The following is a 16,915-nucleotide window of genomic DNA, read 5'->3' as shown; positions in this document are numbered from 1 at the left end:
ACAAATTATTGATTTAATAATTTAAATATAGAAATATTTCTGTATTTGACAAAGCTGATTATAGTTTTTAAAACAAAGTATTTTAATAATAATTTAAATGTTTAAATATTTGCTCTGTATTTGACAATAAAGTAATTTATTTAATTATGTTAATAATTTAAATATTAAAATATTTGTTCTGCATTTGACAATAAAGTTGATTTTCTTTTTTAAAATAAAATTGTATTATTTTTTAATAATCATTTAAATATGTAAATATTTGCCCTGTGTTCGACAGTAAAGTTGTTTTTAGTTTTTTTAAAACAAATTATTATTATTTTAATAATAATTAAAATATTTTTTCTGTTTTTGACAATAAAGTTGATTTTATTTTTTTAAACACATTTGTATTATTTTAATAATAATTTAAATGTTTAAATATTTGCTCTGTATTTGACAATGAAGTAGTTTATTTAATTATGTTAATAATTTAAACATTAAAATATTTGTTCTGTATTTGACAATAAATATTGATTTTATTTTTTAAAAGACATTTTTATTATTTAAATATTAATATATAAATATAATTATTTAAATTAATTATAATTTAAATGTTTAAATATTTGTTCTGTATTTGACAAAGTAGATTTTTAAAAAACTATTATTTTAATAATTAAAAAATTAAAATATTTGTTCTGTATTTGACAATAAAGTTTATTTTATTTTTTTAAATATGATATTATAATAATAAATATTAATATAATAGTAATAACGTAAATACTTAAATATTTGTTCTGTATTTGACAGTTTTTTACAAATGATTAATTTAACAATAATTTAGATATTGAAATATTTGTTCTGTATTTGACAATAAAGTTGATTTTATTTTTTTAAATATTATATTATAATAATAAATAAATATTAATATAATAGTAATAATGTAAATACTTAAATATTTTTTCTGTATTTGACGTTTTTTAACAAATTATTAATTTAACAATAATTTAAATATTGAAATATTTGTTCTGTATTTTACAATAAAGTTGATTTTATTTTGTAAAAAAGTATAATTGTAATATTAAAATATTGAAATATTTGTTCTGTATTTTACAATAAAGTTGATTTTATTTATTTATTAAAACAAAACTATTATTTTAATAATTAAAGTATTTAAATATTGAAAACAATAATAAAAAAAATTAAAAAGTAATATTAAAAGGATGCAAACAGCTCAACCAGATCCATTTTCAGCACATTAGGCATAAGATTTCAAATAAATGTGTGCATATTGTAAATGAATTGAATGAACTTGGTTTCACTTCCCTGATGGCCTTTCGGGAAATTCACATATCATCCTCGAATTGTGAAACGTGTGGCTTTGACAAGTGTTTATAGGTTGTCACAGAACAGTAAGGCTATTAAAATAAAATTATTTGAAAATTGATCAAATGCATTACTTTACAGTAAACTGTAGTTCTCGAACTGTTTCTCTATGCCATAATTAAGAAAGAATGCGTGTCCAAACTTCTGAATTGCAGTGCATTAATTGCAAAAGGCAACAGGGATGTCTATTAGAATTATTATCAATATTATCAACCCTTTTAATATAGAATAGACACTTCCTGTAAAGAAAGCATGTGTAATAACTGACCCACGGATGAAGCAGAAGCGCCGCCGAACCCCAGAAGCAGCAGAGCGCAGAGTGTCCAGCTCCTCATGGTGGGAGCTTCAGACTGGACTGGGTTTCTGTCGAGTCCTTTAGACCCTCTTATCAGCTCCGTTTTTATGATCAGGGTGTGTTTCTCTCACACTGAGGCCAGTTTCTGTCATAAAACCTTAACTAATACTCTCCCAGAAACCTGTCCACGAGAGCACATTAAACTGAGACATGATTCCTGTGGGTCCGAGGGATGCGGCAGTAGGTGACATTTGTGATTCAATAAACATATTTCATTTGAAAACATCTGATATTTTATTGAAATAAACGGCAAGCAAGTTTTCATTTGCCCTTTGTTTCTCCTGCAGACCTAATAAACTCCGAGACGCACAGAAAGAAAGAGATAAAGTGCAATGGACAGCTCAATGCAGGACAAACGACAACACATTACCTCTGATAAATACTGAATTCATATTTGAATAATAATTAAAATATTAATGTTCACAGCACAAATGACAAAACATTAATTCTGATAAATATATGAAATTATTATTTTAATAATAAATACATTTTAAATAAATATTGCATTAAAATGTGTATTGATTCTAATAAATATAAGTATTTTAATCATTTAAATATGAATGTTCACAGGCAAAATGACATTAATTCTAATAAATCATTATTTCAATAATAATTTAAATATTGTATTAATTCTGATAAATATAAAACTATTATTCTAATTATTTAAATATTGAATTCAAAATTGTATTGATGCTAATAAATATTAAATTATTTGAAATATTGTTTTATTAATAATGATTTAAGTATTTAAATCTATTTAATTAAAATATGTATTACTTCCGATAACAAATTAGTGTTTTAATATTAATTTAAATATTTAATTAAAATTTGAATGAATTCTGATCAATATTAAATTATTTTAATATTAACTCAGACATAAATAATGAATTAAAATTTTTAATAATTCTGATAATTATTACATTATTGTTTTTATAATTAAAATATTTAACTATTGCATTAACATTTTTATTAATTCTGATAATCATTTTTAACCATAATTTAAATATTGCATAGAATTTTACACAATACTGTTTTAAAATACTGTAAAATACTGTTTTAGTGATTTTTCCAAACTTTTTTAATTGATTGAAAAAGTTGTTTTTAGTAACTATAACTGATATTGTCAAAATATCATGATGTTTGTGTCACCGTCACAGTGAAATGAGTCAAAAGGTCATGGTTTATTATTCATAATATTTCTTAATAGTATGTAGGCATACAAATAATGTGTGACCACAGAAATCATATTTAGAGAAATGATTAAGTGGTGTGAAACAGCAGCTTCTCTAATATGTCCTAATAAAGAGTACTGCTTTATAGTGTAAAAAAAAAAAATTATTAAATAATAAAATCAAATTAATCAAAACATTTTAATGGGGCACCTCATAAATATTTCCTGGTCTTATTAGCTGGGTGCTCTAAGTACATTAAACACAGGTGTAATTCATTATTATCCTCTATATTAACAGTTGTATTACTTTAAATAGCACTTAGTCTCATCTTAATATTGTGTCTTAATTCAAACGCTTTGTTTAGTCAGGTATATTTGTAGTATAGTTGAGATATGAGCAATCATAATCTCTGCACAATATTCCCTCATTAGTCACAATGGTGTTGACAAACTGAAGGAATAGGTTCAGCGTGTGTTTAGCAACTGAAAGCTCAACAGATCCGCGCTGTGGAAAAACACTCTCGAAGGACGATCTGGGAGTTTTAATGAGACACAGAGGAATAGAAAGCAAACAACAGAACCAGTAAACATCTGCTGTTCTTCAAAAAGAAGAATGAGAGAATATGCATAGATTCATCTATCAACCAGAGCAGATTCATATAAATAGATTCTTACAAAAGCAGCTGTACAAAAAAATAAACAAGTAGCAAAAGCATTTTGAAAACTTGCTGAACATTCACTCCCCCTCAGGCCATCCGAGATTAGGAGGAGTTTGTTTCTTCATCAGATTTAGAGAAATCTATATAATAACTCTTCCTCCAGTGAAAAAGTGGTCTGAATCAGGAGAGAGATCTGCACTGATCAAGCAGCGTTTACAAGCCAAAACAGCTCTAAACAAATATGTGACCCTGGAGCACAAAAGCAGTCTTAAAGGGATAGTTCACCCAAAAATGAAAATGTGATGTTTATCTGCTTACCCCCGGGGCATCCAAGATGTAGGTGACTTTCCTAACAAACCATACATCAATGGAAAGCTATTTATTCGGCTTTCAGATGATGTATAAATCGACCCTTATGACTGGTTTTGTGCTCCAGGGTCACATATGTGGGAGGAACTGGAGACTTTTTCACTGTAGGAAGTGTTATTTTTATGGATTATGGACTTGTATTTTAGCTGGAAGTGAGCTGTGGATTGCTTGTGGATTATTGTGATGTTTTTATCAGCTGTTTGGACTCTCATTCTGACGGCACCCATTCACTGCAGAGCATCCATTGCTGAGACACTGATGCAATGCTACATTTCTCCAAATCTGATGAAGAAAAACTCATCCTAATCTTGGATGGCCTGAGCACATTTTCAGCAAATGTTCATTTTTTGGTGAACTATTCCTTTAAATACACTACCAGTCAAAAGTTTGGACACATCTGCTCACTGCCACATTATTTAAGAATAATAGTAAAGTAACTTTTGAGTAGTCGTGTGGGTTGTTGACCTGAAAAGACATGTTTAAAGCTCTTGCACACGATTGCATAAGAATGTTCTGGCTCTTTTCTGCAGGTAAAGCGTTGGTTTCAGCAGTCCTTCTCCGCGTGATTCTCAGCCTTTAAAGTTCTGGAAGACCTCAGCCACCTCCAGCCAGCTCCGGAAACTCGCCAGACCCTGCTCCCGGATCTGCTTTCGGCCTTTGTCTGTGATCACCTGACCGCTCTCCTTCACGATGACCAGCTTCGGCACGGCTGTGATGTTGTATCTCTTCTTCAGTTCGCTGGAAAACAGCAGAAAACACGTCAACATCACAAACACATGAACCTCAGGCCACGCAACCCACAACAGAGTTATGCTTTGTAGCTAGTTTACATATTTCATACAATATAAATATTACACTATATAGCAATAAATTGCAATTTTTATATAATATATTATATTAGCAAACATACACTCAAAATCAATATTTAAGGTTTCCATGCTGTTTTTCCAAAAATAAATATTTTATATTTATATTGGTAAATATATATATATATATAAATTGCAATTTATATATATATATATATATAATTTATGTATATTTTACATTTAAAATGTATAATGCAATAAAAATGTAAATACAGTACAAAAAAAGCTAAATACAAAAAAGGCAATCAAAGGAATCATAATTTTGACCGAACAGTCATACTGCAAATACATAATGCAAATGCAAAAATAATAAAACCATGTTTTCCATGCTATTTTTCAAAACAGAATAACAATATAATATTTTTTATTAATACTGATTGATTTTACAATGAAGTAATAATAACCATTTTTATATATTATATCTCTATAGACGGATAGATTGAGCAACAAATACTATGTAGACTTTCAATTAAATATGAAATCATAAAAGCTGCATGCAAAATAATTATTGAAGATTTAGCAAACATTTAGATGGAGTTTAACACCTTTTGCTCAATGAATTTCAATAACTAGGTCAGATTAAATTGTATAAATAATTACAAAATAATTTTACAGAGAAACGCATAACATATTTTAGACTTGAGCATAATTAGAGCTATATATTTTATATGCAATAGAAATTTCCAGGCTTGAAAATCACATTTTTTTAATTCCCTGATTAGTGCAATAAAATGGCACACGCGTGCAGTGAAACTACAGACTGTCTATTTATAACATAATCCTCCAGGTGTGTGTGTGTGTGTGCATTAAACCTCTTATCAGGGACAGACTGAAAGCTGTAATGAAAGGTTACTGTGGCAGATGCACAATAACTCATGCATGCATCCAAACGCAATGCAACTCACTGCTTGTAGGGATCCGTCCAGGGCAGCGCCAGCCAGTCCCCGTGCATGTCATGATAATACTCCACCATGTCTTCTGCGGATTTATCCGAGGACATGAAGACGATCTCAAACTGTGCAGGAGGCTCGCTCTCCTCCACCAGCTCGGTGTAGAAATCACACAGCAGCGGGGTGAAGTCTCGACACGGAGGACACCATCCAGCCGAGAAATACAGACCGACCACTTTATTCCGGAGAGCTTGCTCTGGATCCACCAGATCTCCTTCTTTATTCACCAGAGTCCGGCCTGAAAACACCTCGACCATCGCTGGAGATCTCACCTGTGCGCTCAGGAGTGTCTGTGCACCTGGATAAAGTGCCTAACTTACTGTGAAAGTCTTGAAAAGTGTGGGGAAACACCTCTGCTTCGCACTCTGGCGGCTCTTCTGACAGCTTTGCTCGCGGAGACGCGTGTTTACAAATCGCTTCCGGCTGTGGCGAGTTCTGCTCATGAATATTAATGACGCACCGTGACGTTCGACTACTGATTTGCTGAAAGCTGCGTTGGAAAGCAGACGCTGGTCACAGATGGTTTAACTCATGAATATAAATTAGGTAAGCAGTAGACGCTCAGGGAAGGTTGCCGAGCAACGAGAAGCTACGTAATTAATATTCATTAGATAAGGGTACGCCGTAGCCAGAGCCGTTGTACAATTCGTAATCAATCTCATTACTGAAAAAGTTCAATTTTAATGATTAAGTTCTAATTACCCTAATATAAATTAAGGTAAACAGAAATTAAGCAGCCCTTAGAAACTGAAGTGAACGAATTCAACGATAATTAACGATAATCTCAGGTAATGTTAATTATAAACATTATCCATTAGCTCGAGTCCAAACTCAAATATTCATATAATAATAATTTTTAAAAAAATATTCACGCTTTATATATATATATATATATATATATATATATATATATATATATATATATATATATATATATATATATATATATATATATATATATATATATATATATATATATATATATATATATATATATATATATATATATATATATATATATATATATATATATATATATATATATATATATATATATATATATATATATATAAACGTGAATATTTTTTCTGATATTAATACATTTTAATATTCTAAAAAAATTAATATAATTTCTCAAAAATAAATATTCACGCTTACATATATAATTTTTTCGGACATTACTAATTTTTTTCTACAATTTTCCAAATTTTTTTTTTTAAATGACATGGCATAAGGAGGCAGTCCTTCGGATAAAGATTCAGACACATTCACATTAACTTTTTTTTAATCTTATAAGGATAGACTTACATAATAATTATAAAAATTACTTAATGAATTAAGTAACAGGTTTTAAAATGTGTTTATACTTAAATGAAAACAAAATGAACTATCTACATGTAAAAAACAAAAAAAACAGATTCGGTCCAATAGAAGCCATTTACCTAAACGTGAAAGAACATGAAATTTGAGCTATACATGTATCTGCAACAATCATCAAATTGCACTGCATTTTTGTCATCTTTTCTCTTTTTTTATACAAAGTAAAGAGCAACAGCATCTTAAAGGGACCATACGTTCAATTCTCTCCACGCAGTTTGCTCTAATTCTATATCTACACGCTTGAATTAGATATGTGATATTCAATACACGCACACATTAGCCCGCTTTACATAAAGATTTGTATGTGATTCGTCCCGATTTCGTAGCGTAAGGCCTGTTTCTTCATTAAATATGGCACTCTTCATAGAAACATAGTAAGTTTGTCCTGTAGCAGAACTGTGTCAAAAGGATATGATCCCTCAAATGCTGTTTTTAACACTGGTTTCTTGCCTTGGATTGGCACGCCACACAACACCAGTGCGTTTGTTCTTACAGAGCACAGCAGAAAAGAAAATACTTAGTTTAACTTTTGTGTTTACTTAGAAATGGATTCAAAAACCAGAACAGAAACGCCACGATTAGCAACACAATAAACAAACTTTCATTTAGGGAACGAATAGCCGAAATCAAAAGACAGGTACACATGCATCACACTAACGTACGGTAACAACTCTACTCGTATCATGCAAAAAGAACGGTCTAGTTTTCGTCGGTTTTTAATCTTTTTGAAATTTCCCACGTCGACCCGACATCAAAACACAGTACAATACTACAGTAGGTACATGTAAAAGGCCAATCCCATGAGTATGTCTTTCTGAGGGGATCCGTTTGCATATCGACACGTCCGCTGTCCATTCGATAAGACATGACTCAAGCGACGCCTCGCAAGAGTCACCTAGCTCTCGTTTGGAAAGTAGATCAACGGTCCCGGGACGAAGCTTGACCTCTGCGATCGGGCCGCTGCTTTATTTGGTAGGCAGAGCAGGTCGCCTGCATTAAGGTTTCAAGGGCAAAACATGGAGAATCACGAATATCTTGAAACTTCTGAAAAGCATCAGGAAATATCCAGGTCACATTTCACCCCAAAAATCACGATTAGAAAAATAAATGTACAAATGTATATGTATATATTGCATAAAGACTATATGGAATATATAGACATGTTTATGTTTTCATTCATATATATGTTAATTGTCAGGAAAAGGTAAAAAAAGTTTAAAAAAAAAAAAAAAAAAAAAAAAAAAGGCTACAAATATTATAGATTACAAAAATATTTACATTTTTCATGACAATTAACATATATGAAAATGTCAGATGGGCTAAAACATTTATATGCATTATATATTCCATATTTATTAAATAATACATAATATATATTATATATATATATTAATGAAATACAAAACATATACAACATCATTTATGAAAATGCCAAAATGGCTAAATATTGTGTGTAATATTGTATGGTAATTGTCATTTAAAAGTAAAAAAAAAAATGTAAATATATAATTTAAAATATTTTAACTTTACATTTTCATAACAATTAACAATGCAAATGTCAAAACATCTAATTGTCATGAAAATGTAATATATATATATATATACACATACACACACATATGTTTATATATATATATGTAAATATAACTTTTATTTATGACAATTACCACATAATATTAGACATTTTTTGCCATTTATGAATCAATTAACATGTTTAACCCCCATATTCTCATCACTGCAATATCCAAAAAAAAACAACAAAAAAAAGTTTAAAGTATGAATACATCATAGAAAGATTTAGATTAATGCTGTGTAAATCAGTGTGCCTGGACAGGATTATTACAGTATTACATGTTGCATTACACTAATGTATTACAGTAAAGGTGTTTTTGCATTAGGTAATGAGAATTTGAATGAATGTGCTTAAATGTCATGAAAATAAATGCAATTTTTTTTGCAAAATATAATGTCTCAAATAAAATAATTTTGGAGTGAAATCTGACCTGTGCATTTCTTCATGGCACTCTTCTAGTGTTGTGCATCGAATGCAGTCGACAGCGGCTTCGGAACAAGAGAAACTCTTCATGTAAGCGTGAAAACAGGAACACTGTAACTGAAAGCAGCACAAAACGCTGAAATAATGCAAAACACATGTAGCTGCGACCGTAACATTCCTCGGAGGGGGCCTTAGTGTCATTTCACACGAGTCTAATGGGAACACTCAAACCTTCAGACAAAACACACACGTAAAAAAAACATACTGAAGTCAATATCGAGGCACAGACGTTTATGCTCGCAGAGAGGCAAAGCGTCAGAGAAATCTCTCCAAGGCTGATGAAAGAAAAACAACGGTAATGTCACGGGGTGCAAAGAAATTCCTGAATACTTCCTTCGTTATTGCATCAGCATTTTCTAACCGGTACGGGATTAAACACTTTGTGCAATTAGTTTTGTGTAACATCTCTAAATACTTCGGGGGAATTGGGTAACCGTATGATTTTTAGTGCTAAAGAGCCAAAATCATGTGCTAAGACACAATAAACCCATTAATCTACACCATAACAACAATAACCCAAGATGTTCACACTCTGCAATATCATACAATTAGTGGGCATTTTGTATATGTTATGAAGCCCATTAAGTAAATTAAGTGAAATGAACGTTATATCAACATTAGACAAACGTTAAATCAATGTTCCAAATATGAAATGCAAAGTTTTTTTTGTTTTGTTTCAAAGATGTAGCAATTAATTGAAAACAAACGGGAGCAAAACAAGTCTCTAATTTAGTGCTTAAGATAATAAAAGCTGCATTAGCGTTTACTTGTGGTGATGACATATATATATATATATATATAAAATAAAAAGTAGAAAACAAAATACATAAAAACAAGACGGTGGGGTTTCACGCCACAAATGCCTACATTTGATTGACAGCGGAGCTCGTGCGTGCAATTCCGGCGAGAACCAGAAGACGGAGGGATAAAACATGAAACATCTGGCAACCGACTCAAAGACATCAAGAACAGAACGATGTCTTATTTACAGACATTTTCTCCCGCCCTCCACCTCCTGGCACTTTTACGAGGTTTAGGACGTCCCGAACGCTCCCCATCCTTCACGGACCGCCGCGTTTCCTTTTCACCGTTTCCCCAGGATCGGCGCAAACCGCTAGCTTGAATTTCAACCCAAGACGGAGCTGTAACAGTCCAACAGATGAACACTTTAACGTCCCAGAACAGCCAGACGGGATTTTCCCGATGAACGTCTTTTTCAACAACCAACAGGAATGGGAAATGCTCGAGACGAACCTCTGAAATGTGAAGCTACGTGTATGTCGGGGGTGGGGTTTTGATATCCGTTCATCCTACAGCGATAAGAGACACTAGCGGTAATCCACCGAAATATCCAGCGTTCCATTTCCAAAAGATGTTACGAGAAATGTTCAGAGAGAACTTTTGGCAAAAAAAAACGTTTGTGTGGATCACATGGTTTACGTGAAACTCCTCCCCCTCTCCTCGTCCCGTGTCGCCGCTTTACGAGGTTTTCACCAGGTCATAGACGTAAATGTGAAAGTCGTCATCAAACTTGATGAAGTAGACGGAGGGCTTGGCCTCCACCTGATGGATAACCATGCCAGTTCGTTTAGAGCCGTCCTCTTTGGCGTATTCCACCTGCTTCCCCACGAGGCTGTCCACTACCTCTCCGGGCTCACGCTCCGCCGGGGGCGAGTCGTCTGAAACACACAGGAACCATTATTAGTAAAAATAGCAATGACTCTTTGAATGATAAAAACGACTCGAATATGGTGCATTATTACACATCCCAAAAAACACAGAAAATTGTGTAATAAAATGTAATCGCATTTTCATTTCAGAAAAAGAAATCTACCAAAAACTTTGTCAATTAGTAATTTCAGTTTTCCAATTTTTTTTATTTATTTTTTTACATTGATTTTGTGAATTCTGTTAAATGTTATGGAAGTTTGTTTCTGGCAAGGGATGGTAATTGACTTTTAATCCCACAATTCGAACTGTATTTTCTTGCAATTCTGAAAAAAGTTAAAAGTTATAAATATAAACTTTTAAAATGTTTATTCCGTGGTGAAAAACAAAACAAAACAACAGAACTTGAGAAAATATAGTTACTATCTCGCAATTCTGAGTTTCTCTCGAAATAAAGTATATCTATTATATATACAGTGGGTACGGAAAGTAAGATACTTTTTTTAAGAAGTGCTGTCAAACAATTAATCACGGTTAATCGCATTCAAAAAAAAAATGTTTATACAAAATAAAAGTTTTTGTTTATATAATATATGCGTGTGTACTGTGTATATGTATTATGTATATATAAAATACACACACATGCATGTATATATTTAAGAAAATTATCCCTAATATATATATATATATATATATATATATATATACACACATTTTTATTTTTTTGTAGTAATATTGTACAAAAAGAATTAATTATTTTCATTATTATATTATAAAGTACACAATTTTATTTAAATATTATTACTATAAATTACACACACACACACACAGTACAGTATTACTACAAAAATGTGTGCACATAAAGGTTTGGGGTTGGTAAGATTTTTTTGATGAGACGTTTTTGAATGTCTCTTCTGCTCACCAAGTCTATATTTATTTGATCAAAAATAAAAACACAATATTACAGTAAAAACTGTAAAATTGTGAAATATTAAAATTTTAAATAACTGTTTTCTATGTGAATATCTGTTAAAATGTAGTTTATTTCTGTGATGCGCAGCTGTATTTTCAGCATCATTACTCCAGTCTTCAGTGCCACATGATCTTCAGAAATCATTCTAATATGCTGATTTGCTGCTCAAGAAACATTTCTGATTATTATCAATGTTGAAAACAGTTGTGCAGCCCAATATTTTTGTGGAAACGGTGATACATTTTATTTTTCACGATTCACTGATAAATAGAAAGTTCAAAAGAGCAAAATTTATTTGAAATAGAAATCTCCTGTAACATTATAAATGTCTTTACGGTCACTTTTGATTAATATAATGCGTCCTTGCTGAACAAGACCAATATTGGTCTTGAGATTTTCAACTAGTCAAAGGTAAAGAGCAGTGAGCATTCGAACACACAGATTGAACACGATCACGGAAGACACTCACTAGAGTCTGGCATGATCCTCAGATCTCCGTCTTTATAGTCATCGAGCAGCTGATACATGTAGAGCACCGGGTCTTTCTCGTACGTGATGTAGAACCACGTGTTCATGATGGGCGCCCGGGCCAGAACCATTCCCCTCCACTCGTTCTTAGTGCCGTCCTCCGTCTCGAACATGTGCTCCACGGCTTTGCCGATCATGGTGTCGGCCAGGTGAGCGTCGCTGATGCGCGTCGAGGCTGAAAGACACGCGGGAAAACACGAGTGTGAGTGGCAGGACCGGAAACATCATTCACGGCAGCAAATCTGGGACCAATAATAGTTAGGGAGCTCATTTTTAGTCCATCTCCTATCCTGAAAAGTCTGTCTTTTCGAGACGGACCTTCCAGAATTTACTGCCAGATTTCTGAAGATAAATTCTTGAAAGAGGACGTGCTGCTGGTGCTTCAAGAGTCACTCTATAAAAGCCTATAAAAATCAGTCTTCATGTATTTCACAACACTTCAGCATGCTATTCTTATTAAGCAGGGGTCATTTTTTAGGATTCTTTACCTAACCATTTTTTAGGATTCTTTACCTAAGTCTCTGAGAACCAGACACCTTGCACTTCTGGAGACTCCAGGTAGGTTGCCGTTCTGGAAAATGGTGGAACTGGAGACTAAAGGGTTCCTGATGGTTTCACATCTAATTCCTCACCTTAATTCTTTTGCAGTTAATGTGTCTTTTCTTCTCCAGCAGTTTTTTTCTGACCCAGTGAGCATTTTTACTCTTCAATGGTCATGCCTTAACGTTGCAATTTCTAGTATTGCATCCATTTAATAATTTTTGACTTTTCAGTCCGAGTTAAATCTCTTTTTTGGCTCATTTTATCTGTAAAAGAAAACCTGCCTAATAATTATGCACATCTGTGCATAAGGCATTTTTCACTTCCATACTTCATAGACAATTATATATCACTTATAAATGTTTAAAGACAAAATGAATAGTAGTTATTAAGATTGATGTGGTTTGGAATTGGTAAAATGTGCTTGTAAATAAAATATGATCAGAATATCAACTTGCGTAATAATTATGCACGCACTGTATTTGAGCAACATGAGTTAAAACCTGGAAGAGTCAGATTTTCATGATATGTCACCTTTAAAATAATATAATTTCATAATTGAATAAAATGCCTTTTCTGTCACTAATAATGCAGCCCAATTGAACTGGTTTGCACTCTTCTTTCTATGTGTGCGGTCATGAACGTGTCAGTGAAATGAAGTAAAGCAGGTACCGAGTCTGTCTGGCAGGACCTCGAGTCCCTGCACCCGCTCGTCTTTATGCAGCTCCAGGCCGTAGACGCAGTCGAAGCCGTCGTATTTGATCAGGTAGAGCGAGGGGTTGACGGGCACCTGGTCTAAAACGGTGCCTTTCCACTGCGACGCCGCGCCGCTGCCCTCCTTCCAGATGTGCTGGATACGACAGCCCACGATGTTCCTCCGCGGCTGAGCCACTGCTTTGGTGGGGCCTACGCTGCTTTTGTGTTTCCTGTCAGATGATCACAGATCAGCATTAACACCGCTCTGAAATGATAACATTTATATTTCCCGGATGATGAATTCTGAATCAGTTTCAAGGTGAAGTGTGTCATTTCAACAACATCAAAAACACTTGATCCAAATGGCATTCGGATCTCGTCCTAAACACAGAGAAAGTATTTTAACATTTAAAAATATAAAGAAATGCACACTTAAGCTTTAATCCTTAATACATTTTATGCTTCACCTAATATTTAACATTATAAATTAATATTTATAATGATTATTAAATTAATAAATTATGTATTTATTATGATCAATATGAGCTAAACGTTTTTAAAAAATATTAAAATTATAAAATGGTATATAATAATTAAATACATATTTAAAGATTCAGCCCTCAAACAAGCAAATAAAAAATGTTTCACCTAATAATTATTTATTATTTCAATCATTATGAACTAAACATTAAAACTATTGATATAATATATTATAATGTAATAATAAAATTCAAGTGTTCAATCCTAATACACAATTAAATACAAAAATATACTTCAACTAATATTTAACTATAATATTGATAGAAATTTATTAAATTCAGAAATGTTATTTATTTTGATCAATAAGCACTAAACATTTAAAAAATTTAAATATAATGTAATAATTAATATTTATACATTCAGCCTTAAAACACAAGCAACTACAAAATGCTTTACCTAATATTTCCCTCTGAAAGTGATTATTAAATACATAAATATTTATTATGATCAATATGAATTAAATGTTTAAAATATTAATATAATATAATGTAATTTATCATATTCAAGTGTTCAATCCTACTACACAAATACAAAAATATACTTCACCTGATATTTAACTCTGATAATGATAAAAAAAAATGTATTCTATTTTTTAATTAAAAATATGAACTAAACATTTTTAAAAATGTCAATATAAAAATTTAATAGAATTCATATTTATATATTCAGCCTCAAATCAATCAATTAAAATATTATGCAATCAATTAAAAATTATGCTTTTCCTAATATTTAGCTCTGATAATGATAAGTATTAAATACATAAATATGTATTACAATCAATATGAACTAAACAATAAAATATTCATACAATTTGTAAAATATTTACATAATGTAATATAATAATAAATAAATTCATATCCACACATTCAGCCCTAAAATACAAGCCAAAAAATGTTTACAAAATATTTAACTCCACAAATTATAATTATTAAATACATAAATGTTGTATTTATGATCAATGGGTTTAGCATTTTAAAAACATTAATATAATTCACACATTCAGCACTAAAAGAAAAGGAAAAATAATCATTACATTCATAAATGCTATAAACATTTTAAAAATATTTATATAATATGTAAAACAATAACTAGGATTTGCCCATTCAGCCCTAAAACACAAGCGAATACAAACTTACTTCTGAGAGTTCTTTTTCTTCATCATATTTGCAGAGACACCAGCATGCCCTTCAATCACACAGACAGCAAACACGGTTAATATTAAAGAGACGATGATCTCCAGAAGGCTCATCAGAAATCAAAGCGCCACTCTGACCTGCATCAGCTCTGGATCTCTGGGCTGCGTTCTTCCCGAATGGGGTCTTCATTCATCTGTGTGTGGGGGAGCAGCCCGGCTGCCGCACTAGGGTCAAAACTCACTCTTTCTGATGAATGAAAGAGTATCGGGGGAGAGGGGATTCAACCTAAAGGGGGCAGTCCAAATAAAACCAAAAATGCTGGCATGTAACGTGCTCGCCCGATGCCCGTCTGACGGGTCGGCCTCTCAGGGCCCGCGCGAATGAGTCCTGATCCAGACCTCCTTCAGAAGGGCTCCAGCAACCTAAAAAATTCAAGAACATCGGCTTAGGATACACTCTGGGAATGCAAACGGACACATTTTAATTGAATGGGAGTGAAGAAGCTCCACCTTAATGAGCCAAATTACATGTGATTTACAGTTGACGCGAACAACTTCATGAAGCTTAAGTGAAATATTTCATTATAACCCTCTGACTATCATGAAAATATCAAGCTGAATCCTAAAACATAAAAAAAACATGGAAAATGGGGTCAAATCTCAAATGTGATTATGTTGACATTAAATGGATAGCTCATCCAAAAATTTTAATTGTGTCATCATTTACTCACCCTCAAGTTGTTCCAAACCTCTATGCATTTCTTTATGTTGAACACAGACATAAAAAAGAAGGTTGGTAACCAAACATTTGCCGGTAGCCATTGACTTCAACAGTATTTTTTTCCATACTATGGGAGTCATAGGGGACCAGCAACTGTTTGGTTACTAAAACCTCGTTCAGACTGTCAGCCCAAATCCGATTTTTGTGCAAATCCGATTGAAATCCAATCATATTTAGATAGAATGAACGGCAACGAACTACATTAAATCCGATTTTTGCAAATCCGTTTCGAGCTACATCCGTATGTGGTTTCAAATCACATTCCTGGAAATCCGATTCAGTCTGACCGCTCAGATCGGATTTAGTACGCCACGTAAAACGTCAGACGTTTTTGTAGAAAACAATGAATGTCTTTGCAGAAACATGCTGGTGTTGTCAAGCGGAAAAAGACAATATATTGCTAGTATACGCACCTCTTTGAGTTTTGAAACCAGCAGAGACGGCAGCACGGAATAAAGACGCTCATTCCAACTTTCTGCGTTTCTGCCGCTGCCTCATAAGACAAAATCCATAATAAGACAACATCTGTATTACTAATTGTATTGCTGTTATTGTTGTTGTTTAGCATTGGCATAACAACGCAACGGCATTGCCATAGAAACCATCGCACACTCCGTAAAACGAAATGTTTTTGTTTACATAATATATGTGTGTGTACTGTGTATATTTACTATGTATTTATAAATACACACACATACAGTATGTATTTTGAAAATATTTACATGTTTTTACATGTATATAATTACATTCATATAATTTATATTATATATAAATATATTTAATACATAAACAATATATTTTTCTTAAATATATACATGCATGTGTGTGCATTTATATATACATAATAAATATACACAGTACACACACATATATTATGTAAACAAAA

At 32.2% G+C, this 16,915-nt stretch overlaps 3 protein-coding genes across 4 annotated transcripts in view; all 3 read right to left on the bottom strand.

The window, feature by feature from the left end:
* Window positions 1-1,699, bottom strand: part of LOC107740046 (BPTI/Kunitz domain-containing protein-like) — a 5,118-nt gene extending 3,419 nt beyond the window's left edge. The window contains exon 1 of the mRNA XM_016552322.1: window positions 1,631-1,699. Within this exon, the coding sequence (XP_016407808.1) occupies window positions 1,631-1,697 (67 nt within the window). The 5' untranslated portion in view covers window positions 1,698-1,699. The remainder of the gene's footprint in view (window positions 1-1,630) is intronic.
* Window positions 1,700-4,253: 2,554 nt separating this feature from the next.
* LOC107740048 (nucleoredoxin-like protein 2) lies at window positions 4,254-6,372 on the bottom strand. Its single transcript, XM_016552324.1, has 2 exons — window positions 5,688-6,372; window positions 4,254-4,654 (listed from the first exon to the last, which is right to left on the bottom strand). Exons 1-2 carry the CDS (start codon window positions 5,987-5,989, stop codon window positions 4,486-4,488), a joined length of 471 nt encoding a protein of 156 aa, XP_016407810.1. The 5' UTR covers window positions 5,990-6,372; the 3' UTR covers window positions 4,254-4,485.
* Window positions 6,373-8,744: 2,372 nt separating this feature from the next.
* Window positions 8,745-16,915, bottom strand: part of spina (spindlin a) — a 16,504-nt gene continuing 8,333 nt past the window's right edge. Inside the window, exons 1-5 of one of the 2 annotated variants that reach the window (XM_016552318.1) lie at window positions 15,387-15,705; window positions 15,250-15,298; window positions 13,550-13,803; window positions 12,279-12,512; window positions 8,745-10,847 (exon numbers count right to left, since the gene is read on the bottom strand). In XM_016552318.1, the coding sequence (XP_016407804.1) occupies window positions 10,648-10,847; window positions 12,279-12,512; window positions 13,550-13,803; window positions 15,250-15,298; window positions 15,387-15,438 (789 nt within the window). In that variant the 5' untranslated portion in view covers window positions 15,439-15,705 and the 3' untranslated portion in view covers window positions 8,745-10,647. Of the gene's footprint in view, window positions 10,848-12,278; window positions 12,513-13,549; window positions 13,804-15,249; window positions 15,299-15,386; window positions 15,706-16,915 lie in introns of those variants that run through there. The other variant, XM_016552317.1, reaches the window with a different exon arrangement.

Source organism: Sinocyclocheilus rhinocerous, unplaced genomic scaffold (genome assembly GCF_001515625.1).
Source record: "Sinocyclocheilus rhinocerous isolate Xijiao unplaced genomic scaffold, SAMN03320098_v1.1 scaffold6216, whole genome shotgun sequence".
Classification (NCBI taxonomy): domain Eukaryota; kingdom Metazoa; phylum Chordata; class Actinopteri; order Cypriniformes; family Cyprinidae; genus Sinocyclocheilus; species Sinocyclocheilus rhinocerous.
The sequence above is the reverse complement of the archived record's forward strand: the minus strand, read 5'-3'. Positions and strand labels throughout refer to the sequence as shown.